General features: G+C 43.8%; 1 protein-coding gene across 5 annotated transcripts in view; it reads left to right on the top strand.

Moving 5' to 3' along the window:
- The window catches only part of LOC134350927 (STAM-binding protein-like), an 83778-nt gene that overhangs the window by 16122 nt on the left and 40016 nt on the right, over nucleotides 1–27640 (top strand). For all 5 annotated transcript variants that reach the window (XR_010019030.1, XM_063056772.1, XM_063056775.1 and 2 more), the window contains exons 3-4: nucleotides 8784–8859; nucleotides 18860–18955. Coding sequence is in view for 4 of the 5 variants with exons in the window: in XM_063056772.1 (XP_062912842.1) it covers nucleotides 8784–8859; nucleotides 18860–18955 (172 nt within the window). In the remaining variant the exon portion in view is untranslated. The remainder of the gene's footprint in view (nucleotides 1–8783; nucleotides 8860–18859; nucleotides 18956–27640) is intronic.

Here is a 27640-nt window from a genome sequence, read left to right as displayed (position 1 = left end):
CCTCAGTCCAGATATTTGCTGATGGCTGCACTGTGATCAGTTGGGTGCATTGGACAGGCTTGGATTATTTTCCTTGAGCACAGATGCTGATCTAATAGAGGTGTACCAGATTTTTTTTCCATATTGGAGGGTGGTCGGTGTTGGAGACAGCTGCCACAGTAAGTGGTTGACGCAGGTTCAATACCAGCTTGTGAAGAACAGTCGGGCAGGTACATAGATAGGAAAAGTTTAGAATGATACGGGCCAAATGCTTACAAGTGGGACTAGCTTGATTGGATATGTATTCTGTGATGTATACAAATGACGGCTGAGAACATAGATGGGTTGGTTCGTTTGTTTGCAGATGACACAAAAGGTAGGTGGCATTGTGGGTAAATTGGCCTGTTCTTGAAACGTGTAAAACTTGGTTTTGCATGCAATCCATAGAGATCATTTCATTAGAACTGTGCGTTGAGATAGTTCAAGGGAAACGCAACAAGAGAAGACAGGGTAAAGTGAAACAGTTCCAGAGAATGTGCAGAACAGGCAGATAATAAGGTGCAAAGCCGAGGTAGTTTGTGAAGTCAGAGTCCATCTTGTGATCCAAAGGCTCTTCTCAACCACAAAAAGAAAACCCTTAGATCGGGAGGTAGTGTGGGGGGGCGGGTGATGTGTGGATTTCAAACGTGCAGAGGGAGCAAAAGGAGAAGATCAAGGTGGCTAAAGAGGAATACAGAAGAGAACTGGAGACCACACTTGGGCAGAGTAGCACACGGGAGGTCTGGAGAGGCACGAGGAACATCACTGGCTTCAATCAGCCTAGCTGTAGAGCCTGGGAATGCAGCTAATGAGTTAAACCAGTTCTTCAATAGGTTTGACAATGGCCCTCCTATTCACACTCCAACTCAGCACACCAGTCCAGGTGCAGAGGCACCTAATGCTGTTTCAACTCCAATGCCTCCCCTCCTCCCCTCCAATTCAACACAGGCTACCACTGTCTACATCCCTTCCTTGCCTTACACCTACCATCCACACCTCCACATACCAACTGCTATCGTCCCAATCTTCACCTACTCCCAGCCCCCACCTTCCACCAATTTCCCAGTCATCATGGACTCACCTTCACTTCTGAGCAGGTGACAGGGGCTCTGGGGAAACTCAGACTTGGCAAAGCATTGGGACCGGACAGTATGAACGCCAGGGTCCTGAAGGAGTGTGCTGAGCAGCTGTGTGGAGTTCTCCAGTGCATTTTCAATCTCAGTCTCAGCCTGGAAAGTGTACCAACTATGTGGAAAACGTCATGTGTGGTCCCAGTACCCAAGAAGGGCCAACTGAAAGTCTTGAATGACCACCGTCCAGTGGCCCTGACCCTAGAGAAGCTGGTCCTAGCTCATCGCCAACCCCTGGTCAGATCAGCCCTTGATCCCCAGCAGTTTCCCTACCAGGAGCACATTGGAGTTGACGATGCTGTCATCTCCCTGCTGAACAGAACCTTCTCCCATTTGGATAAGCAGGGCAGCACTGTGAGGATCTTATTTATTGATTTCCCAAGTGCCTTCAATACCATGCAGTCCTCATTGCTGGGTGAAAGCTCCATTCAATGTAGGTTGGCAGTTCTATTGTATCCTGGATAATGGACTGCGTGACTGGCAGACCACAGTTTTTACGACGTCAGAGCTGGCTATGAGCATTGGTTGATGTGTACGTGGATATTCAGAAGGCCTTTGACAAGGTGCTACACATGAGGCTGCTTAACAAGCTATGAGCCCACAGTATTACAGGAAAGATTCTAGCAAGGATAAAGCAATGACTGTTTGGCAGGAGGCTAAGAGTGGGAATAAAGGCAGCCTTTTCTGACTGGCTGCCGGTGCCTAGTGGAGTTCCACAGGGTCTGTGTTGGGACTACTTCTTTTTATGTCATATGCCAGTGATTTTGATGAAGGAATTGATCACTTTGTTGAAAAGTTTGCAGACATTATGAAGATAGGTGGAGGGGCAGGTAGTTTTGAGGAAGTAGAGAAGCTGCAGAAAGACTTGAATAGATTAGGAGAATGGACGAAGAAATGACAGATGGAATATTGTGTTGGGAAGTGTATGGTCATGCACTTTGGTAGAAGAAAGGGAAAGACTTGACTATTTTCTAAATGGAGAGAAAATACAAAAAACTGAGATGGAAAGGCGAGTTCTTGTGCAGGATTCCCTACAGGTTAATTTGCAGATTGAATCTGTGTTAAGGAAGGCAAATGTAATGTTGGCATTTATTTCAAGACGTTTAGAATATAAAAGCAAGGATGTAGTGTTGAAACTTTATAAAGAACTGGTGAGACCTCACTTGGAGTATTGTAAGCAGGTTAGGGCCCCTCATCTAGAAAGGATATGCTGAAATAGAAGGTTCAAAGAGACTCACGAAAATGATTCCAGGATTGAATGGCTTGTCATATGAAGAGCGTTTGATGGCTCTGGGCCTGTATTCACTGGAATTCAGAAGACTGAGGGGTGACCTCATTGAAACCTATTGAATGATGAAAGGCCTTGATAGAGTGGATGTGGAGAGGATGTTTCCTATGGTGGGAGAGTCTAAGACCAGAGGTTGTGGCTTCAGAATATAGTTGCGTTCTTTTAGAACGGAGGTCAGAAATTTCTTTAGCCAGTGAGGGGTGAATCTGTGGAATTCTTTGCGGAGGCCAAGTCACTGGGTATATTTAAAGCGGAGGTTGTTAAATTCTTGATCGGTCAGGGCAAAAAAGGATATGGGGAGAAGGCAGGAGATTCGGGCTGAGAAAAACATTGGATCAACCATGATGAAATGGAACAGGCTCTTTGAGCCGAATGCCCTATACCTACTGGTATTATAGTCTGTGCCAAACCGTTAATCTGCCTAGTCCCATCGAACTGTACCTGGAGCATCACCCTTCATACCCCTCTCATCCATGTACTTACCTAAATTTCTCTTGAATGTTGAAATCTACCCGCATTCACTACTTGAAGTGGCAGCATGTTCCACACGCTCACCACACTCTGAGTGAAGAATTTCCCCTTCTTGTTCCCTTTAAACTTTTCACCTTCCACTCTTATCCATAACCTTTAGTTGTATTCTCACCCAACTTCAGTGAGGGGAAAAAACCTGTTTGCATTTACCCTATCTAAACCCTCAAATCTCCATCAAATCTCCCCTCAGTTGTCTATATTCTAGGGAATAAACTCCTAACCTATTTAACTTTTCCTACAACTTGGGTCCTCAAATCCCAACAACATCCTTGTAAATCTTCTCTGCATTCTTTCAATATTATTTACAGTGGCTTTCAAAAGTTTGAGCACCCCTGGTCAAAATTTCTGTTACTGTGAATAGTTAAGTGAGTAGAAGATGAACTGATCTCCAAAAGTCAAAGTTAAAGGTGAAACATTCTTTTCCACGTTTTAAGCAAGATTAGTGTATTATTTTTGTTTTGTACAATTTTAGAGTGGGGGAGAAAAGGAAAGGAGCACCATGCAAAAGTTTGGGCACCCCAAGAGATTTGAGCTCTCAGATAACTTTTACCAAGGTGTCAAACCTTAATTAGCTAGTTAGGGCTATGGCTTATTCACAGTCATTGTTAGGAAAGGCCAGGTGATGCAAATTTCAAAGCTTTATAAATACCCTGACTCCTCAAACCTTGTCCCAACGATCAGCAGCCATGGGCTTCTCTAACCAGCTGCCTAGCACTCTGAAAATTAAAATAAATGATGCCCACAAAGCAGGAGAAGGCTATAAGAAGATAGCAAAGCTTTTTCAGGTAGCCGTTTCCTCAGTTTGTAATGTAGTTAAGAAATGGCAGTTAACAGGAACGGTGGAGGTCAAGTTGAGGTCTGGAAGACCAAGAAAACTTTCCGAGAGGACTGCTCGTGGGATTGCTAGAAAGGCAAATCAAAACCCCGTTTGACCTTCAGGAAGATTCAGTAGACTCTGGAGTGGTGGTGCACTGTTCTACTATGCAGTGACACCTGCACAAATGTGACCTTCATGGAAGAGTCATCGGAAGAAAACCTTTCCTGCTTCCTCACCACAAAATTCAGCGTCAGAAGTTTGCAAAGGAACATCTAAACAAGCCTGGTGCATTTTGGAAATAAGTCCTGTGGACTGATGAAGTTAAATTAAAACTTTTTGACCTCAATGAGCGAAGTTATGTTTGGAGGAAAAAGGGTGCAGAATTTCATGAAAAAACACCTCTCCAACTGTTAAGTACGGGGGTGGATCTATCATGCTTTGGGCTTGTGTTGCAGCCAGTGGCACGGGGAACATTTCACTGGTAGAGGGAAGAATGAATTCAATTAAATACCAGCAAATTCTGGAAGCAAACATCACACCGTCTGTTTTTTTTTAAAAAAAAGCTGAAGATGAAAAGAAGATGGCTTCTACAATAGGATAATGATCCTAAACACACCTCAAAATCCACAATGGACTACCTCAAGAGGCACAAGCTGAAGGTTTTGCCATGGCCCTCACAGTCCCCCGACCTAAACATTATCGAAAATCTGTGGATAGACCTCAAAAGAGCAGTGCATGCAAGACGGCCTTAAGAATCTCACAGAACTAGAAGCCTTTTGCAAGGAAGAATGGGCGAAAATCCCCCGGACAAGAATTGAAGACTCTTAGCTAGCTACAGAAAGCATTTACAAGCTGTGATACTTGCCAAAGGGGGGTGTTACTAAGTACTGACCATGCAGGGTGCCCAAACTTTTGCTTCAGGCCCTTTTCCTTTTTTGTTGTTTGGAAACTGTAAAAAATGGAAATAAATAAGTAATCTTGCTTAAAATATTAAAGAAATGTGTCATCTTTAACTTTATGGGTTTTGGAAATCAGGTCACCTTAGCAGAAATTTTGACCAGGGGTGCTCAAACTTTTGCATGCCACTGTATATCTTTCCTGTAGGTAGGTGACCAAAACTGGACATAATACTTCAGATTAGGCCTCCCCAATGTCTTATACAACTTCAACATAACATCCCATCTTCTGGACTCAGTACATTGATTTATGAAGGCCAATATGCCAAAACCTTTCTTTATAACCCTCTGTACTGGTTGACACCACTTTCAATGAATTATGGATCGGTATTCCCAGATCCCTCTGTTCTATTGCACTCCTCAGTGCCCTACCACTCACCATGTAAAACACACCCTGGTTGGTCCTTGCAAAATGCATTATATTCCATCTGCCATTTTTCAGCTCATTTTTCCAGCTCCGCCAGATCCAGCTGCAAGCTTTGATAGTCTTCCTCACTGTCCACTACACACCCCAATCTTGGTGTCTTCTGCAAATTTGCTGATCCAGTTTACCACATTATCATCCAGATCGCTGATATAGATGACAGACAACAAAGGATCCAGCACCAAGCACACCACTAGTTGCTGGCCTCCAGTCTGAGAGGCAACCATTACAACCACTCCAACCACTCGGGTTTCTGCAAAGCCTGTGTCTAATCCGGTTTCCTACTGCATCTGAAGTGCCAAGCAACAGAACCTTCTTGACCAACCTCCCATGCGAGATCTTGTCAATATCCACGTGAACAACATCTGCTGTCTTGCCTTCATCCACTTTCCTTCATCAATCTTCTGCAAGAATTGGGGGGGGTGGTGAAGAGGGAATGGCTGGGATGGGTCGGGCCTTTGATTATGTTGACTGCTTTACTGGCCTGTTGGTCTGTTTTTGTCACATGTATGGAGGTACATGTAAAACTTGGTTTTACGTGAGATCCGTAGAGATTATTTCATTACAACTGTGTGTTGAGCGAATTCAGTGGAAAAGCAACGACAGAAGAGAGAATAAAGTGATACAGTTACAGAGAATGTGCAGAGCAGGCAGACAATAAGATGGATGGCCATCACAGGGTAGTTTGTCAGGTCAGGCAAGAGTCCATCTTATTGTATCGTCGTATAATTGGGATGGAAGCTGTCCTTGAGTCTGGCAGTGTGTGTGCATTCAGGGTTTTGAATCTTCTGCCAGAATGGTTGGGGGTGGGGGTGGGGAAGACAAGAGAATGGGTGGGTGTGGTCTTTGACTACATTGACTCTGCCTTACTGTCACAATGGGCAGTGTAGGCAGAGCCCATGGATGGGAGGTTAGTACCTGATATGCTGAGATGTTTCCATGACTTTTACAGGTTTTTGTGATCTTGAGCAGAGCTGTTGCCATACCAAACATTGATGAACTGCGATAGGATGCTCTCTATGATGCATTGTTAAAAACTGTTCAGGGTTAAAGGGGACATTCTGAATTTCTTTAGTCTCCTGAGGAAGTAGAATCGCAGGTGATCTCATGTGACTGCAGCCTGAGTGCGATTGGACCCATGCAAGCTAATAGTGAGGTTCACTTCTTGGAAAATGAAGCTCCTAACCCTTTCAATTTCAGCAGCAAAGGTGATAGTGTTATACATCGATCAGTTGCTGATATGGGTAGAGAAATGGCAAATGGAGTTTAGTCCAGCTCAGTGTGAGGTTTTTCACTTTGGGACATTAAATGTAAAGGAAGTACACAGTGGCAGGTCATTGTTGATGTGCAAGGGGATCTTGGGGTCTAACTCCATAAACTCCATGAAAGTTGTTGCACAAGTAGATAGGGTGCAACAGGTGGTGTGTGTGGCATATGTGCCTTTATTAGTTAAGGCATTGAGTTCAAGAGTAAGGAAGTTATATTGCAGTTCTAGAGTCTTAACAGGCCATGTCTAGAGTATTGCATTCATTTCTGTTCAGCCCATTATAAGAAGGTTGTTGAGACTTTGGAGAGGGCACAGAAGAAGTTTACTGGGATTACTCCCGATGTGGCCTTTTATATATTGGCAAGACCCGACACAGACTGGGAGACTGCTTTGCTGAACATCTACGCTCTGCCCGCCAGAGAAAGCAGGATCTCCCAGTGGCCACACATTTTAATTCCAATCCCATTCCCATTCTGACACGTCTATCCATGGCCTCCTCTACTGTAAAGATGAAGCCACACTCAGGTTGGAGGAACAACACCTTATATTCCGTCTGGGTAGCCTCCAACCTGATGGCATGAACATCAACTTCTCTAACTTCCGCTAAGGCCCCACCTCCCCCTCGTACCCCATCTGTTACTTATTTTTATGCACACATTCTTTCTCTCACTCTCCTTTTTCTCCCTCTGTCCCTCTGAATATACCTCTTGCCCATCCTCTGGGTCCCCCCCACCTTGTCTTTCTTCCCGGACCTCCTGTCCCATGATCCTCTCGTATCCCCTTTTGCCTATCACCTGTCCAGCTCTCGGCTCTATCCCTCTCCCTCCTGTCTTCTCCTATCATTTTGTATCTCCCCCTCCCCCTCCAGCTTTCAAATCCCTTACTCACTCTTCCTTCAGTTAGTCCTGACGAAGGGTCTCGGCCTGAAACGTCGACTGCACCTCTTCCTACAGATGCTGCCTGGCCTGCTGCGTTCACCAGCAACTTTGATGTGTGTTGCTTGAATTTCCAGCATCTGCAGAATTCCTGTTGTTTACTGGGATGTTACCTGGATTGGAAAGCACTCACTATAAGGTGAGGTTGGACAAGCTGGGATTGATTTCACTGGAGTGATGGAGGCACAGGGCAGTCCTGATAGGGTTTTGTAATTATGAGAGGCAAAGATAGATTAGACATCCAGTAACCTCTTTGCTAATACTGTAGGTTTATTCTTAACACAGAGAGTGATGGGTGTCAGTAATATGCTGCAAGAGTGGTGGTGAATCGGATGAGACAGGAGACTCTCAGGGAGGCACATATAGGGTTAGGGACTATGTGTAGTAAAGGGGATCAGTCTGGTTGAGCATCATCACTGTAATTAATTCAGCCTGACTTTGTTGAAGGGCTAGTTCCTGTGATGCATTGTTCTATGTTCACTGGGTCAGCCTGGGGAGATGGGCTGAGTGACCTTTCTCCGTACTATACAACTCTCTCTGACCTTCTCCTCCTTCATGTGCCTCGTGCGTTACACGCTTGGGCCGATCATGGCTTTCCACATCGAACGATCCCACGCAGCGTCCATGATATCTGGCACACTTAGATCTGTTAGTTCTTTCACAGTGTCCATATATTTTCTTCTTTGCCTTCCCCTCCCGTGTTTCCCAGGCATACGGCCTTGTAATGTAAGGCATTTCTCCCTTTCTGATGACATGGCCCGGGAATTTAAGTTTCCTCTCATTTAATGTTCTCATTAAAGATCATTTTATATGGGCACGTTGGAGTACTGTCTCAATAGTTACCCTATCTTTATATGATATGTTCAGCATTCTTCTAAGAAACCACATTTCTGTTGCTTCTAAGTTTCTTTGGAGTCCACGTTTCAGAAGCATACAGCGAGATACAGAGATATAAGATATATTTCTCTTTGATACTCCAGAGAAAATAACTCAAGACCTATCCTCCCAAGGCACTATTTTAGGAGAAGCAGTTCGGTGTTCTAGGAAAATGAGCTGTTTTGCTTCAACATTGACTACACTGCACAAAGTCTTAAATTGCCTGTTCGTGTCCGTCCAAATGCATCTGGAATGGTGCAACTGTAACTGCTTCTTCCACCTCCTCGCAGCGCATTCCAGCCACCCACTATAACTTGTGCTGCAAGGGAAGTGTGCAGCCAGTTCAGCCGTAGTGTACTGAGAGGTTGTTGTGCAAATCTGGGCACAGAAGCACTTTAGGCATCACAAACGTTCAGGTTTTATTGTGCTTGTAGGTGTAGTTTAAATGAAACGTGGCCATTGCTCTCTTTAATGTGTGAGCTGTGTGTGTGCTTCTCTCTCCTGCTCAGACTGTCATCATTGCTTTACACTCATTGTGCAGGTTGTTCTTGGAAAAGTTGCCCAAACACCGGGATTATAAAACCACCATAATACCCGAGAAGAAGGATACGTTTAAAGTAAGTGTGAATCACTTCCTCTGGGGGCTGTTGTGTTGCGACCATGAACTGTAGTGCTGTCACTGTGCAAGTGCTGATGGTTTCCGGTCAAAGGGACCCAGTTGAACTGGATTGGAGCTGGTTACTGGGAAGGTATGGCACAAGTGGTTTTGGTACTGTGGGATTTCTGTCCCATCTCAGTACAGGTCGAAGCCATAGAATCAATGGAAGTACAGCCCAGAAGCAGGCCCTTCAGCCCATCTAGTCAGTGCTGAGCCATTTAAACTGCCTACTCCCATCAACTTGCACCGAGACCATAGCCCTCCGTACCCCCACTATCCAAACTTCTCTTAAATATTCAAATCAAGCTTGCATGGACCACTCATGTTGGCAGCTCTTTTCACACACTCACAGCCTTCTGAGTGAAGAAGTTTCCCATCACGTTCTCCTTAAACTTTTCACCTTTCACCCTTAACCCATGACCTCTGGTTCTAGTCCCCCACAACCTTAGTGGGAAAAGCTAGCTTGCATTAATCCCTCATAATCTCATCTCAGTCGCAAAGTGGGTCGAGTCATCAGCAAAAAGAGAAAAAAGCTAGGTCAAGCAACACACATCAAAGTTGCTGTTGAACGCAGCAGCCCAGGCTGCATCTCTAGGAAGAGGTACAGTCGACGTTTCAGGCCGAGACCCTTCGTCAGGACGCCTGGCCTGCTGCGTTCACCAGCAACTTTAATGTGTGTTGCTTGAGTTTCCAGCATCTGCAGAATTCCTCTTGTTTGCGTTTTTAAAAAAAAGCTAGGTCAAGATAGGTGTCCTGGGCCTAATTTCATTTCAGCAGCAGGGAGGACCCTTCTTTCTGGACAAATGTTCTGTGTTTCTTAATATTCAAAATATATTGAAAAACATTCTTTTCGACGCACAAATGGCCTGCTTTACTATTTCTCCTTGCTGCAGGTAAAGTCCCTGTTCTACGGGGCATGAAGTATCCTTGTCAGAGGAGGAATACTCCAAGGTAAAGGAGAATCCTCAGAGATTCTACAGGTTTATTAAGAGCAAAAAAAAAGGAGGAGAATAGGGTCAGTGTGTGGAGCCACGAACAATGAACAAGGTCTTAAATGAATGCTTTTCTTCTGTATATAGATGAAGGTGATGGAAGCTAGGGAATTTGGGAAAGAGAACAGTGATGCCCTAAAGCATTATGAAAGAGGAGGTGCCAGCAGTGTTAAGGTTTGTAAAGGCAGATGAATTCCTGGAGCCTGACCAAGTCTGTCTTAGGACATTGTGGGAAAAATTGCAGGGGCCTTGGCAGAAATTAGCCACAGGTGAAGTACCATAAGACTGGGGTATGGCTAATGCTGTGCCTTTGTTCAAGAAGGGCTACAGGAACAAGCCAGGGAACTGGCCAGTTAGCCACAGAACAGTACAGGAAGACCATTGAGATACAGGAGCAGAATTAGGCATCTTGGCCCATCGAGTCTTCTCCGCCATTTCACCCTGGTTGATCCAATTTTCTTCTCAGCTCCAATCTCCTGCCTTTTCCTGTATCCCTTCATGCCCTGACCAATCAAGAATCTATATCAACCTCTGCCTTAAATGTACATAAATACTTGGCCTCCACAGTTGCCTGTGGCAAAGAGTTCCACAGATTCACCGCTCTCTGGCTAAAGAAATTTCTCCTCATCTCCATTCTACAAGGACTCCCCTCTATTCTGAGGCTGTGTCCTCTTGTCTTAGACTCTCCCAGCATAAGAAATATCCTCTCTACATTCAATCTATTAAGGCCTTCACCATTCGATAGGTTTCAGTGAGGTCACCTCTCATTCTTCTGAATTCTACTGAATACAGGCCCAGAGCCATCAAACACTCTTTGCATGACAAGCTATTCAGTCCTGGAATCATTTTTGTGAATCTCCTTTTAAACCCCACCCTCCAGTTTAAGCACATCCTTCCTAAGATAGGGGGCCCAAACCTCTGTGTGTGAGCGTGTGTGTGTGAGTGTACACACATATATACACTGAGCCTTCTGAATTGCATCCAGAAATTACAACCACTGCTACTCTGCTGTCATCCCTGCCAGTGATCTTTTCCAATTAATTCTGGCCAACTCCTCTCTTGCACCTCTGTGATTCTCTTTACTCCACTGTAATGCTAAAACATCTGTCTAGCTTCTTCTCAAATTTCAGGGTGAACTTGATCTTATTATGATAAATTTTCTCTAAGGGTTCTTTTACCTTAAGCTCTCCAATCAATTCTGGGTCATTGCACAGCACCCAATCCAGAATAGCTGATCTTCTAGTGGACCCAACCATGAGCTGCTCTAAACGCTATCTCTTAGGTGCTCTAGAAATTCCCCCTCCTGGAATCCAGCACCAACCTGATTTTCCCAATTTACCTTCATATTGAAATCCTCTGTGACTATTGTAACATTGCCCTTTTGAAATGCATTTTCTATCTCCCGTTGTATTTTGTAGGCCACGCCCTTACTACTGTTTGGGGGTCTGTATACACCTCCCATCAGGGTCTTTTTACCCTTGCAGTTCCTTAACTCTATCCAGAATGATTCAACACTTTTTGACCCTATATCATGATTTGATTTCATTTTTTACCAACAGAGCAACACCGCCCCCTCTGCCTTCCTCCCGATCCTTTCAATATAAAGTGTATGCCTGGACATTAAGCTCCCGGCCCAGCTATAATCTTCTTTCAGCTATGATTCAGTGTTGTCTACAACAGCATACGTGACAATTTGTAACTGTGCTACAAGTTCATCGACCTTATTCCGTATACTGCGTGCATTCAAATAAAACACCTTCAGTCCTGTATTCACCCTTTTTGATTTTGTCCGCCTTTTACATTGCAACTCAACCTGTTGACTGTAATTTTGCCATCTCAGCTGCCTCTCCTCACTGCGCACTGCCTGTTTGTAAACCAGCTCCTCCATCTTCAGTACTATTATCTACCTTTCCTATGATGCTTCTTTCATTGAAATATAGACAGCTCAGGACACTAATTGCACCATGCTCAACCTTTTGAATCCTAACTTTGTCTTAGGTCTTATCAACATCTGCCTCCACAATCCCTCCATTAACAGTTCTGGCATTCTGATTCCCACCCCACTGCAATTCTGGTTTACGCCCACCATGCAGCATTAACAAACCTTCCCGCTAGGATATTAGTCACTCTGTAGTTCAGGTGCAAACTGTCCCTTCTGTACAGATCCCACCTTCCCCGAAAGAGAGCCCAATGATCCAAAAATCTTATGTCCGCCCTCGGTCCTACACCAACTCCTTAACCACGTATTAAACTGTATAATCTTCCTAGTTCTAGCCTCACCAGCATGCGGCAGGAGGTCCTGGTCCTAGGCCTGGAGGTCCTGCCCTTTAACTTAGCACCTAACTCCTTGAACTCCCTATGCAGGATCTCGTCACTCGTCCAACCCATGTCATTGGTACCTACGTGGTCCACAACTTCTGGCTGCTCACCCTCCCGCATAAGAATGCTGAGGACTTGGTCTGTGATATCCTGGACCCTGGCACCTGAGAATCTTGTGCTTGCCCACAGAACCACCTAGCTAACAAATCCCTATCCCCACAGCTTGCCTCTTCTTCCCCCCCTTCCCTTCTAGGTCATAACTCAGTGCCAGAGACCAGACCACTGAGATTCTCCTCGGTAAGGTCATCTTTCCACTCCCCAACAGTATCCAAAGTGATATACCTGTTGTTGAGGGAGATGGACACAGGGATACTCTGCAATGGCTCCTTAACCCCTTTCACCTACCTGACGGTTACCCAGTCTCTTGTGTCCTTGGGTGTAATTGCCCCTCTATATGTCCTGTCTGTCACCTCTCTCAGCCTCCCAAATGACCCGGAGCTCATCCAGGTCCAGCTCCAAATCCTTAAACAACACACATGGCTCCAACACCTCAGGGCATATTCAAAACCCGAACTCTAGCAACGACCAAAAAAGCCTCCAAATCCTTAACGTGGTTTGTTAGAAACTACAGCTAGATGCACTTCTTGTAGTTGTAGTCATCAGGGACACTGGAGAATTGCCTTCCTACGTCCTGCAATAGGAGCATTAAACCATCCTGCCTGACATCTCTACTGTCCCTAGCTGAACAGATATAAAGAAGAGAACAAAAAAACTTGAGCTTTTCTTTTCTTTTTTTTTTGCTTTCTCTGACTGAAGCCTCTCTTTGCGCAAGCCTCGAAGAGCTAAATCTTCAGGATCACCACTCTGACTTTGTCCACTCAGATGACGACTGCTGTACTTGCCCCTGCCTTCTTTTAACTTGCTCTTACTAATCAATCCCAGGCACCGATTGGTTGCTGGTCAAAGCTCTGTTACACTGCCGTGACCAGCTGCTGCCTTTTATCCTCGGGCAGTGGACCTGATTGAAGTCCCATCCTCTCCAAACTTCCAGTGATCGGATTGGCCGCTGGTCAAAGCTCAAAGGAACAAACTCTTTGACCCACAGTGGGTGTGGCAAACTAGATTAGTAATCAAGTGCCTCCTAATCCCTTCTGTGTATCTAATGTCAATATCCTTCAATTTCATACACATTCATGTGTCTAAGAGCCTCTTGAGTGACCTTTTCACCTTTGCTTTCACCACCACCCCATGCAGTGAATTCTGCACGTGCACTGCTCTGTGTGTTAAAGAAAACTTGCCTCTCCTGTCTCTTTTCAACTTACCCCCTTGCATCTTAAATTCATGACCTCTGGTATTAGACATTTCAACACTTTGAAAAAGATACTGTCCTTTACCTATGCCTCTCATAATCCTATCAACTTCTATCAGGTCTCCACTGAGACTCCACTTTTCTTCTGAAAACAACCCAAGTTTGTCCACCCTCTCCTTATTGCCCATTCCCTCGAGTCCAGGAAGCATTCTTTTAAACCTCTTCTGTACCCTCTTCCAATAGATAATAGACAATAGGTGCAGGAGTAGGCCATTCGGCCCTTCCAGCCAGCACCACCATTCACTGTGATCATGGCTGATCATCCACAATCAGTATCCACTTCCTGCCTCATCCCCATAACCTTTGATTCTGCTATCTTTAAGAGCTCTATCCATCTCTTTTTTTAAAGCATCCAGGGTCTTGGCCTCCACAGCCTTCTGGGGCAGTGCATTCCATATATCCACCACTCTCTGGGTGAAAAAGTTTTCCCTCAACTCCGTTCTAAATGGCCTACCCCTTATTCTTAAAGTGTGTCCTCTAGTTCTGGACTCACCCATCAGCGGGAACACACCTTCTGCCTCCAGCATGTCCAATCCCTTAATAATCTTATATGTTTCAATAAGATCCCCTCTCAGCCTTCTAAATTCCAGAGTTATACAAGCCCAGTCGCTCCAATCTTTCGACATATGACAGTCCCGCCATTCCGGGAATTAACCTTGTGAACCTACGCTGCACTCCCTCAATAGCAAGAATGTCCTTCCTCAAATTTGGAGACCAAAACTGCACACAGTACTCCAGGTGTGATCTCACCAGGGCCCTGTACAGCTGCAGAAGGACCTCTTTGCTTTTATACTCAATTCCCCTTGTTATGAAGGCCAGCATGCCATTAGCTTTCTTCACTGCCTGCTGTACTTGCATGCTTGCTTTCAGTGACTGATGTACAAGAACACCTAGATCTCGTTGTGCTTCCCCTTTTCCTAACTTGACTCCATTTAGATAATAATCTGCCTTCCCGTTCTTACCACCAAAGTGGATAATCTCACATTTATCCACATTAAACTGCATCTGCCATGCATCTGCCCACTCACCCAGCCTGTCCAAGTCACCCTGCATTCTCATAACATCCTCCTCACATTTCACACTGCCACCCAGCTTTGTGTCATCGGCAAATTTGCTAATGTTACTTTTAATTCCCTCATCTAAATCATTAATATATATTGTAAACAGCTGCGGTCCCAATATTGAACACTGCGGTACCCCACTGGTCACCGCCTGCCATTCCGAAAGGGACCCATTAATCACTACTCTTTGTTTTCTGCCAGCCAGCCAATTTTCAATCCATGTCAGTACTCTGCCCCCAATACCATGTGCCCTAATTTTGCCCACTAATCTCCTACGTGGAACTTTATCAAAGGCTTTCTGAAAGTCCAGGTACACTACATCCACTGGCTCTCCCTTGTCCATTTTCATAGTTACATCCTCAAAAAAATTCCAGAAGATTAGTCAAGCACGATTTCCCCTTCGTAAATCTATGCTGACTCGGACCAATCCTGTTACTACTATCCAGATGTATCGTAATTTCATCTTTTATAATTGACTCCAGCATCTTTCCCACCACCGACATCAGGCTAACCGGTCTATAATTCCCTGTTTTCTCTCTTCCTCCCTTCTTGAAGAGAGGGACAACATTAGCCACCCTCCAATCCACAGGAACTGATCCTGAATCTATAGAACATTGGAAAATGATTACCAACGCGTCCACGATTTCTAAAGCCACCTCTTTAAGTACCCTGGGATGCACACCATCAGGTCCCAGGGACTTATCAGCCTTCAGACCCAACAGCCTATCCAACACCATTTCCTGCCTAATATAAATTTCCTTCAATTCATCCATTACCCTAGGTCCTTTGGCCACTATTACATCTGGGAGATGTTTGTGTCTTCCCTAGTGAAGACAGATCCAAAGTACCTGTTCAACTCATCTGCCATTTTCTTGTTCCCCATAATAAATTCACCTGCTTCTGTCTTCAAGGGCCCAATTTTGGTCTTAACTATTTTTTTCCTTTTCACATACCTAAAGAAGCTTTTACTATCCTCCTTTATATTCTTGGCTAGTTTACCTTCGTACCTCATTTTCTCTCCGCGTATTGCCTTTTTAGTTACCTTCTGTTGCTCTTTAAAAGTTTCCCAATCCTCCGGCTTCCCACTCGTCTTTGCTATGTTATACTTCTCTTTTATTTTTATACTGTCCATTACTTCCCTTGTCAGCCACGGCCTCCCCTTACTCCCCTTAGGATCTTTCTTTCCTCTTTGGATTGAACTGATCCTGCACCTTCCACATTATTCCTAGAAACACTTGCCATTGCTGTTCCGCTGTCATCCCTGCTAGGGTATTGTTCCATTGAACTTTGGCCAGCTCCTCCCTCCAAGCCTCCATGTCCTTCCTGTAATGGGACAAGAGATTTCACAACGCACTGTATGTCAGTGATAATAAACCTGTTTCTGATTCTGACCAGAATGGTGCAGTAATCCACATGCAGCCTGACTGGAATTTTATAAAACTGCCACATAACTTCCTGACTCCTATACTAATAAAGGCGAACAAGCCATATGCCTCCTTTATCACCCTATCAACCTGTGTAGTAGGGAGTTCTGAAGATGCCTCTGCTCCTCAACACTGTTAAAGGGTTGTGCCATTAATAATCTACTGTCTCTTTACATCTGACCTCCCAAAGTGCAACGCTTCACATGTAAGCCAGGTTAAACTCCATCTGCCATTTCTCTAACCATATCTGCAACTGATTTATTCTCTGTTGTACCCTTGCCAGTCGTCTTCACTATCCACAACATCGCAAAACTTTCTAACATCCATGAACAGATTACCCACTCACCTATGTGTGGGCAAGTTACTGATTGGGATTCTTAGAGACAGGACCTATCTGCATTTGAAAAGACGAGGATTAGGGATAGTCCGTTTGGTTTGTGCATGGAAAATTGTGCCCTGTGAATTTAATAAGAGTTTTTTTGAAAAGATGATCAAGAGGATTGACAAGGTCAGGATGGTAGATGTTGTCTATGTGGATTTGAGCAAAGCTTTTGACAGGATCTCAGGTACTAGGTTGATCCAGAAGGTGAGATCACATTGGATCTAGGATGAGGTAGACTGTTGGATATAAAGTCAGCTTGGTGAAAGGAGCAGAGGGTGGTGGTGGAGAGGTTTTCAAATTGGAGGCCTATGAGCGATGGTACGCCATGAGGATCGGTGTTGCTCAGTGTTGTTTGTTAACTATTGGTGTCACTTGGGAGGCAGTGATCATAATATGATAGAATTCACCTTGCAGTCTGACAAGGAGAAGCTGAAATTGGATGACAAACAAGAGAAAATCTGCCGATGCTGGAAATCTGAGCAACGCACAGAAAATGCTGAAGGAACTTAGCAGGCCAAGCAGCATCTATAGATGCCAAAGGGTTTCGGCCCAAAGTGTTGACTGTACTCTTATCCATAGATGCTGCTTGGCCTGCTGAATTCCTCCAGCATTTTGTGTGTGTGTTGCTGAAATCAGATGTATCAGCATTACAGTGGAGTGAAGGGAATTACAGAGAAATGAGCAAGGAGCTGGTCAAGGTTGATTGGAACGGGACACCTAACAGAGATGACAGCGGGAAGCAGCAACGGCTGAAGTTTCTGGGACCAATTTGAAAGGTGCAGGATAGATTCATCCCAAAGAAGTAGTATTCTAAATGGCAAATGAGGCAACCGTGGCTAAAAAGGGACGTCAAAGACAGTACAAAAGCAGAGGAGAGCAAAATATAGCAAAAATTAGTGGAAAGCTAGGAGAATGGGAAGCTGTTTTTAAAAAAAAAGCAGAATGCAACAAAAAAAAGCAGTAAGGAGAGAGAAGATGAAATATGAAGGTAAGCTCACCAATAATATGAAAGACAATTTCAAAAAGTTTTTCCAGATATACTGTGTGAAGAGTAAAAGAAGCAGGAGTGTGTTCGGCCTGCTGGAGAATGACACTGCAGAGACAACAACAGGGACAAAGAAATGGCAGATGTTATCAGTCTTCACTAGAAGACACCAGCAGAATGCCAGAAATTCAAGAGTGAATGTAGTTGCTATTACTAAGGAGAAGGTGCTTGGGAAACTGAAAGGTCTGAAGGTAGATAAGTCATTCCAGGGTTCTGAAGGAGTAGCTGAAGAGCTCGTAGAAGCATTAGTAGTGATATCCCAAGATTCACTAGAATCTGGAATGGTTCTGGAGGACTGGAAAATTGCAGATGTTACTCCACTCTTTAAGAAGGGAGGGAGGCAAAATACAGGAAATTATAGGCCAGTTAGCCTGAATTCAGTGGTTGGCAAGATGTCCGAGTCCATTACTAAGGATGAGGTTTCTGGATACATGGAGGCACAAGATAAAATTGTCTGAAGTCAGCATAGTTTTCTTAACCATGACAAATGGTTACTTGCCTGACAAATCTGTTGCGAGTTCTTTGAGGAAATAAGAGGCTGGGTAGACAAAGGACTGTCACAAGGTGTTGGGACTTGGATTTTCAGACGACTTTGACTAGGTGCGGCACATAAGGCTGTTCAACAAAAGAAGAGCACGTGGTGTTACAGAAACGATGCCTGCGTGAATAGAAGAATGGCTGACCGGCAGGAGGCAAAGAGGGGCCTTTTCTGGCTAGCTGTCAGTGACTAGTAGTGATGAGAGATACTCATTGTGGCCTTCTCCTGTGGCTCCAGCCCTAGACAGCTAATTTGATCTTATTCTCATCCTTTTACTTTTAGTATACCTGTACAGTCTCTTGGAAGTTTCCTTAACCTTGCCTGCCAAATCCATCTCACTCCGTTTTGCTTTCCTGATTTCCCTCTTAAGTGTAGTAGTGGTAGAAGCCCTGATCAGATTTGAAGAGTATGTGAATGTGCTCCTCATGAGCCTCGATCTGCATGGCTACAGGCGAGAGCTGGAAAGGAGCAATCTGGATAACCCTTTTCCATGCTGCCTGGTTTCAGCATGGTCAGAATGGGCCAGATACCTGTTTTTTTAAATTCAGAATCTTTTGGCCCGTAGTTGTCCATGATTTTTTTTTCCTACTTGTGTCTCTATTTGCACACACAGATTAAACGAGGAATTGATTGCTCTGAGAATTCTTAGCATAAACTTGATACAGATTTTGCGTTCAAATATGCTGACCATAACAGAAATTGTTAGTGCTGTGTTAGATTATGATTGATTTTTGAATAGAACATCGTGCTAAATCTATGTTTGCAATTGATTAAGTCATGTCAAATTGTGCTACATTAGAACCCTGCTTTTCTTTTCTGTACCTGCTAGAAACTAAAAGAGATTGCATTCCCAAAGGCTGAGCAGTTGAAGAGTGAGCTTCTGAAGAGATATGGGATCGAATACGCAGAATTCCAGGAGCAGAAGGTAAGCGTGGCTCAGTGCAAGCAGCTGCTTTGTCACAAGCCACAGACATCTGTTTTATCCTTTAGTTCGGTCAGTGTGGTTGCCGTTGTCATGTCGATATTAAGAAAAAGGAGGCATTAGTTGTCTTGTAAAATATTAAAGTGACTTAATTCCCCAAGATCTGGTGGAATCTATACCACGATGCTGAAGGAAACAAGGATCTACCTTTTTTTAGCCACAGACAAGGTCCCAGAAGACTGGAAAATAGTTAATATTATTCCTTTGTTTAAGAAGTGCAAAAGGGACAAACCAGGAAATTATGGGGTGGCCAGCCTTATATCAGTGGTAGGGAAATTATTGGAGAAGATTCTTAAGGACAGGATTTATCGTTATTTGTAAAAACACACTTTTATTAGGGAAAATCAGCATGGATTTGTCTTGTCATGCAATTTTGAGTTTCACTTTCAGAAGGTGATGAAGTTTGAGGGTAGGGCAGTAGATGCTGTCTGCATTTGACAAAGTCCCTCATGGTAGGTTCTTCCAGAAGGCTAAAGCATGTAGGCTCCATGGTGAGTTGGTAAGTTGATATATAAGTAAATAAAAGAAGAAAAATAATCTAAATGACTTTGACTGTGGAATGGTTGTTGGTGCCAGACTGGGTGGTTTGACTATCTCAGAAGCTTTTATTTTCACACACGACGGTCTCTAGATTTACAGAGAATGGTGCAGGAAGGAACCTGCAGTGAGCAGCTGTTCTTTGGGTGAAAATGCTTTGTTAATGAGAAAGGTCAGGACAATGGCCAGACTGGTTCAAGCTGACAGGAAGGTGACCGTAACTCAAATAACAATGCATTAGAACAGTGGTGCAGAAGAGCATCTGTGAACACACAACACTTTGAACCTTGAAATAGATGGGCTACAGCAGCAGGAGATCATGCACGTACACTCAGTGGCCACTTTATTAGGTACAGCAGTTACCTAATAAAGCGGCCACTGAGTGTGTGTTTGTGTGTATGCTCTTTGGAGGTCAAACGCAGGAGAAAGTAAACAGAAAATGGCAGGACCTTCTAGAGCTTTGATGTATGGAAGAATGTTGGGCTGCAAGTCCATAGCTCACTGAAAGTGGCAACACAGATAGATACATGATAAAGAAAGTGTACGGTATGCTGCCTGCCTCAGCTTTGTGATTACAAAAGCTGGAAAGTCTTATAACTATATAAAGCTTTGAGCTACATTGGGAGTATCGTGTGTACTTCTGATCACCACAATATAGGAGTGATGTGGAGGCTAAGGAGAGTGTGCAGAAGACGATAAGGAGAAGATGCTGCTTGAATTGGAATGTATTTACCAGATACAAAGCAGTTTCTTTATTCGACACAACAAGGTACAGCAGGCATCATACGGACGGAGACACTTTCGGTAGAAAGGTCTGCTAGCCCAATGTGGGCTCGATATTTATATGCTAAACACAAAGGCAATCACTATTTGAAAAGTTATAGACAATGCAAAGACAATGCTTCCTTTTGAAGCTACATAGAAAACATCACACCTTCTGACTTCATCCTTTCCTCCTGACGCCAACATGTCTGGGTTGGTACTCACAGCCTTTAGGAGTGCAAGTCAAATCCATAATACATTTATTTGGTATTTTACGTGCTAACATAGAGGGCTATTCATATTTATAAAGTATGGGTAAGGCTGTCTTCAAAACTACCTGTAAACTTCACACTTCAATCCGCAGCGTCTGGTTAGTATTCTGATATTCACAACTTTTAGGAAAAGCATTGTTGTGAATTCAATCCACAGTACTTTGTCAAACAGAAGACTGGTGGCCAGAGTCATTTAAGTGTAAATGAATCATCTACCCAAAAACTCACTCTAACGTTTACCATAAACCCTAAGGAGCGTTTGGATGAACTTGGAATATTTTCTCTGGAGCATCTGAGGCTGCAAGGCGAACTGATAGAAATAAAATTATGAAGGCTTAGAAAGGGTAAATAGATACTCTTTCCCAAGTATAAATATCAAATACTAAAGGGAATAGTTTTAAGGTTAGAGGGGAAAGACTTAAGAGTGATTTTCAAGGCAATTTTTTCTTTTACACGGCTGGTGGGTGACCAGGATTTGTTACCAGGAGAGGTGGTAAAAGCAGATACGGTCACGGTATGCAAGAGGCATTTACATTGGCACATGAACAGGGAGGGAATGGAGGGATATGGACCCTGTTTGGGCAGATGGATCAGTTTAGATTGATGTCGTGCTTAGCACAGATGTGGAGAGCCAAAGGGCCTGTTCCTATGCTGGACAGTACAGCACAGAATCAGGCCCTTCTGTGAGGTTTTATGCTTTTCAAATGCAAAGATAACAGTAGTACAGTTTTAATGTTATAATTACCTGCTTAAGTCAGGTAACTTTGCAGAATTGCGTACTTACAATCCCAACTAACAGAATCCTGTTGAATATTCAAGAACTAGCGACAGTTCTAAGGAGTTCTGAGTGCAAAATCCCTAACACCCAACATGTGCACCTTATGTTATCGTTGAGGAATGGCTCGCTGGATACACAAACAGCCAGAGTGTTAATTGACAAAACAGAAATGTCCTGATCTGTGTTCCGACGCTGCCTGTAAGGAGTTTGTATGTTCTCCCCATGACCATGTGGATTTCCTCAGGGTGCTCTGGTTTCCTCCCACAGTCCAAAGATGTGCCGGTTGATGGGTTACGTGGTCATTGTAAATTGTCCCGTGATTAGGCTAGGCTTAAACTGGGGATTGCTGGGCGGTGTAGCTCGAAGGGCCGGAAGGAACTGTTCTGCTCTGTGTCCCAATAAATAACACAGTAAGTGAGGGATGTGTTTTTAAACAAAGCATCAATACTGGAAACGGCCACTTAATTCAGGGAAGCCGTTCATTGTGGTGGTTACACTGAGAGCCAATTAATGTGAGCATTTATTTATTGTCTTCTCCCTGCTTTAGTTACAGTGGTGCAGAATCCGGGTGCCCCAGTCTCAAGCCTGGTCTCTATGGTGTTGTAATGGATGTTACTTTGTTTAATAATTTTAACTATTAAGCATGCACAATATCAATTGCCTTCTCAATTTCCAAAGTGTGTCTTTTAAGTGGTCTTGTGCGGTTCTTGAGAGACAATGTATCTGATTATTGCAGGGCGGTTGCATGTGAGCAGTATTTTTTAAAATGGTTCTGTTGAGTAACCCAGCTGCTCCCTCATTCTATAACTCCTGAAGATGTCCGACATTTAATAATCCCTAACAAATGGCATCAAAACCAATGAAATCCCATTTTGTGAAGTTTTAATTAATAAGACCATAAGACATAGAAGCAGAATTAGGCTACTTGACCCATTGAATTTGCTCTGCCCTTTCATCATGGCCGATCCATTTTCCCTCCCAGCCCCAATCTCCTGCTTCTCCCCGTACCCCTTCATGCTCTGACTATGGACCTCTGCCTTAAATATACCCAGTGACTTGTCCTCCACAGCTACCTCTTGCAAAGAGTTCCATAGATTCACCACTCTGGCGAAAAAATTCGTCCTCATCTCCGTTCTAAATGAACGTTCCGCTAATCGGAGGCTGTGTCATCTGGTCTTAGATTCCCTCACTATAGGAAACATTTTCTTCACATCCACTATTGAGGCCTTTCAACATTTGATACGTTTCAGTGAGGTCACCACTCATTCTTCTGAATTCCAGTGTACAGAGGCCCAGGGCCATCAAATGCTCCTCATATGACAGGCTTTTCAATCCTGGAATCATACTTGTGAATCTTCTTTGAACCTGCTCCAGTGTCAGCACATTCTTTCTTAGATGGGTAATTTCTCCTCATCTCTGTTCTAATTGGAGGTCCCTCTAGCCTGAAGTTATGCACTCTGGACTCCGGTCTTAGACTCACCAACCATAGGAAACATCTTATCTGGATAGTATGGATATAGACCCTTCAATATTCGATAGATTTAAATGAGATCCCCACTCATTCTAATAAACTCCAGTGAGTACAAGCCCAGAGCCGTCAAATGTTCCTCATACATTAACCCTTTCATTTCCAGAATATTTCTTGTGTACCTCCTCTGGGCCAGCGCATCTTTAGTCAGGTAAGGAGCCCAAAACTGTGGTGTGACCAATGCTTTAAAGCCTCAGCATTACATTCTTGCTCTGAGATTCTAGTCCTCTTGAAATGAAAGCTAACATTGCAGTTGCCTTCCTTACCACCGACTTAACCTGCAAGTTAACCTTTAGGGAATCCTGCATAAGGACTCCCAAGTCCCTTTGCAGCTCTGATTTTTGAATTTTCTCCCCCATTTAGGAAATAGTCTATGCCTTTATCCCTTCTATGAAAGAGCATGACCATACACTTCTTTACTACACTATATTCCATCTGGCGCTTTTTTGCCAATTACCCCAGTCTGTCTAAATCCTTCTGCCAACTCCCCTAATACTACTTGCCCCTCCACCTATCTCCGTATCGCCCACAAACCTGACCACAGAGCCATCAATTCTGTCATCCAAATTGACATATAACGTCAAAAGAAGTGGTCTCAACACCGACCCCTGCGGAACACCAGTAGTCACTGGCAGCCAACCAGAAAAGGCCCTTCTTTGCCTCCTTCCGATCTTCTATCTTCCCTTCAATACTATCGGCTCTTGTTAAGCAGAGCTATGTGTGGCACCTTGTCAGAGGCCTTCTAGAAATCCAAGTAACTAACATCCGCTGACGCTCCTTTGTCTATCCTGCCTGTTATTTCCTGAAAGAATTCCAACAGATTTGCCAGCCGAGATTTCCTCTTGAGGAAACCATGCTGACTTTGGCCTCCAAGAACCCTGAACACCTCATCCTTAATAATGGACTTCAGCATCTTCCCAACCACTGAAGTCAGGCTAACTGGCCTATAATTTCCTTTCTTCTGTCCTCCCTCCTTCCTTAAGGAGTGGAGTGACATTTGCTGTTTTCTTGTCCTCTGGATACATTCCAGAATCTAGTGATTCTTGAAAGATCATTACTGATCCCTCCACAGTCTCTTCAGCCACCTCTCAGTACCCTGGGATGCAGTCCATCTGGTCCAGGAGATTTATCTACTTTCAGACCTTTCACCTTCCCAAGTACTTTCTTCTTTGTAATAGCACCAACACTCACTTCTGCCAGAGAATGGTGAATCTATCGAATTTGTTGCCACAGGCAGCTGTGGAGGTCAAGTCACTGGGTATACTAAGGCAGAGGCTGCTAGATTCCTGACTGCTCAAGGCATGAAGGGATATGGGGAGAAGGCAGGAGGTTAGTGTTGAGGAGGAAATGTGTCAGCATGGTGAAATGGTGGAGCTCAGTCGATGAGCCAAATGGCCTAATTCTGTTCCTATATCTTATGGTCTTATAGTGAAGACTGAAGCAAAGTACTTATTAAGTTCCTCTGCCAATTCTTTGTCTCCCCATTATTACCTCTGTTGTCATTTTCCAGCAGTCTAATATCCACAATCCCCTCTCTTTTACTCTTTATATATGTGAAAAAAGACTTTTGGTATGCTCTTTTATATTATGAATCTTCTGTTCATATTTCATAGAACCATAGAAACTACAGCACAGAAACAGGCCCTTTGGCCCTTCTTGGCTGTGCCAAACCATTTTCTGCCTAGTCCCACTGACCTGCACACGGACCATATCCCTCCATACACCTCCCATCCATGTATCCGTCCAATTTATTCTTAAATGTTAAAAAAGAACCCGCATTTACTACCTCGTCTGGCAGCTCATTCCATACTTCCACCACTCTCTGTGTGAAGAAGCCCCCCCTAATGTTCCCTTTAAACTTTCCCCCCCTCACCCTTAACCCATGTCCTCTGGTTTTTTTTCTCCCCTTGCCTCAGTGGAAAAAGCCTGCTTGCATTCACTCTATCTATACCCATCATAATTTTATATACCTCTATCAAATCTCCCCTCATTCTTCGACGCTCCAGGGAATAAAGTCCTAACCTATTCAACCTTTCTCTGTAACTGAGTTTCTCAAGTCCCGGCAACATCCTTGTAATCCTTCTCTGCACTCTTTCAACCTTATTTATATCCTTCCTGTAATTTGGTGACCAAAACTGAACACAATACTCCAGATTCGGCCTCACCAATGCCTTATACAACCTCATCATAACATTCCAGCTCTTATACTCAATACTTCGATTAATAAAGGCCAATGTACCAAAAGCTCTCTTTACGACCCTATCTACCTGTGACGACACTTTTAGGGAATTTTGTATCTGTATTCCCAGATCCCTCTGTTCCACTGCACTCCTCAGTGCCTTACCATTAACCCGGTATGTTCTACGTTGCTTTGTCCTTCCAACGTGCAATACCTCACACTTGTCAGTATTAAACTCCATCTGCCATTTTTCAGCCCATTTTTCCAGCTGGTCCAAGTCCCTCTGCAGGCTCTGAAAACCTTCCTCACTGTCTACTACACCTCCAATCTTTGTATCATCAGCAAACTTGCTGATCCAATTTACCACATTATCATCCAGATCATTGATATAGATGACAAATAACAACGGACCCAGCACTGATCCCTGTGGCACACCACTAGTCACAGGCCTCCACTCAGAGAAGCAATTCTCTACCACCACTCTCTGGCTTCTTCCATCGAGTCAATGTCTAATCCAATTTACCACCTCTCCATGTATACCTAGCGACTGAATTTTCCTAACTAATCTCCCATGCGGGACCTTGTCAAAGGCCTTACTGAAGTCCATGTAGACAATATCCACTGCCTTCCCTTCATCCACTTTCCTGGTAACCTCCTCGAAAAACTCCAACAGATTGGTCAAACATGACCTACCACGCACAAAGCCATGTTGACTCTCCCTAATAAGCCCCTGTCTATCCAAATGCTTGTAGATTCTGTCTCTTAGTACTCCCTCCAATAACTTACCTACTACTGACGTTAAACTCACCGGCCTATAATTTCCCGGATTACTTTTCAATCCTTTTTCAAAGAACGGAACAACATGAGCCACTCTCCAATCCTCCGGCACTTCACCCGTAGACAGCGATATTTTAAGTATTTCTGCCAGGGCCCCCGCAATTTCAACACTAGTCTCCTTCAAGGTCCGAGGGAACACTCTGTCAGGTCCCGGGGATTTATCCACTTTAATTTTCCTCAAGACAGCAAGCACCTCCTCCTTTTCAATCTTTACAGTTTCCACGGTCTCACTACTTGATTCCCTCAATTCCATAGATTTCATGCCAGCTTCCTTAGTAAATACAGACGCAAAAAACCTATTTAAGATCTCCCCCATTTCCTTTGGTTCCGCACAAAGCCGACCACTCTGATCTTCAAGAGGACCAATTTTATCCCTTACAATCCTTTTGCTCTTAATATACTTGTAAAAGCTCTTTGGATTATCCTTCACTTTGACTGCCAAGGCAACCTCATGTCTTCTTTTAGCCCTCCTGATTTCTTTCTTAAGTATTTTCTTGCACTTCTTATACTCCTCAAGCACCTGATTTACCCCCTGTTTCCTATACATTTCATACAACTCCCTCTTCTTCTTTATCAGAGTTGCAATATCCCTTGAGAACCAAGGTTCCTTATTCATATTCAATTTGCCTTTAATCCTGAAAGGAACATACAAACTCTGCACTCTCAAAACTTCCCCTTTGAAGGCTTCCCACCTACCAATCACATCTTTGCCAGAGAACAACCTGTCCCAATCCACGCTTTTTAGATCCTTTCTCATTTCTTCAAATTTGGCCTTCTTCCAGTTCAGAACCTCAACCCTAGGACCAGATCTATCCTTGTCCATGATCAAATTGAAACTAATGGTGTTATGATCACTGGAACCAAAGTGCTCCCCTACACAGACTTCTGTCACTTGCCCTAATTCGTTACCTAACAGGAGATCCAATATTGCATCCCCTCTAGTTGGTCCCTCTATATATTGATTTAGAAAACTTTCCTGAACACATTTTACAAACTCTAAACCATCTAGACCCTTAACAGTATGGGAGTCCCAATCAATGTATGGAAAATTAAAATCCCCTACCACCACAACTTTGTTTCCTGCAGTTGCCTGCTATCTCTCTGCAGATTTGCTCTTCCAAGTCTCGTTGACTATTGGTGTGACTCTAACTTCACACTAATTTTTACCACTTCCCTTGTCATTCACGGTTGCCTTGCCCTCCTTTTAAAATACTACTTCATCTTTGGGATGTATCTATCCTGTGTCTTTTGAATTGTCCCCAGAAACTTCAGCCATTGTTTTTCTGCCTTATCAGTGCTAGTGTCCCCTTTCAATCAACTTCAGCTAGCACCACTCTCAGGCCTCTGTAATTCCCTTTACTCCACTTTAATATTGATACATCTGACTTTATCTTCAAAGTGCTGGATGAATTCTATCATGTTATGATCACTGCTTCCTAAGGGTTCCTTTACCTTAAGCTCCCTAAGTAAATTTGTTTCATGACACAGCACCCAATCCAGAATTGCCTTTCCCCTAGCGTGCTCAACCACAGGCTGCTCTAAAAAGCCATCACGTAGGCATTCTCCAAAATCACTCTCTTAGGATCCAACATCAGCCTGATTTTCCCAATCTACCTGCATACTGATATCCCCCATTACTATTGTAATATTTCCCTTTTCTATCTCCCATTGTAATTAGTATCCCACATGCTGGCTACTATTTTGAGGCCTGTATATAACTTTTGATCCTATATTA

The sequence above is a fragment of the Mobula hypostoma genome, chromosome 8, assembly GCF_963921235.1.
Source record: "Mobula hypostoma chromosome 8, sMobHyp1.1, whole genome shotgun sequence".
NCBI classification, from domain to species: Eukaryota; Metazoa; Chordata; class Chondrichthyes; order Myliobatiformes; family Myliobatidae; genus Mobula; species Mobula hypostoma.
The sequence above is the reverse complement of the archived record's forward strand: the minus strand, read 5'-3'. Positions and strand labels throughout refer to the sequence as shown.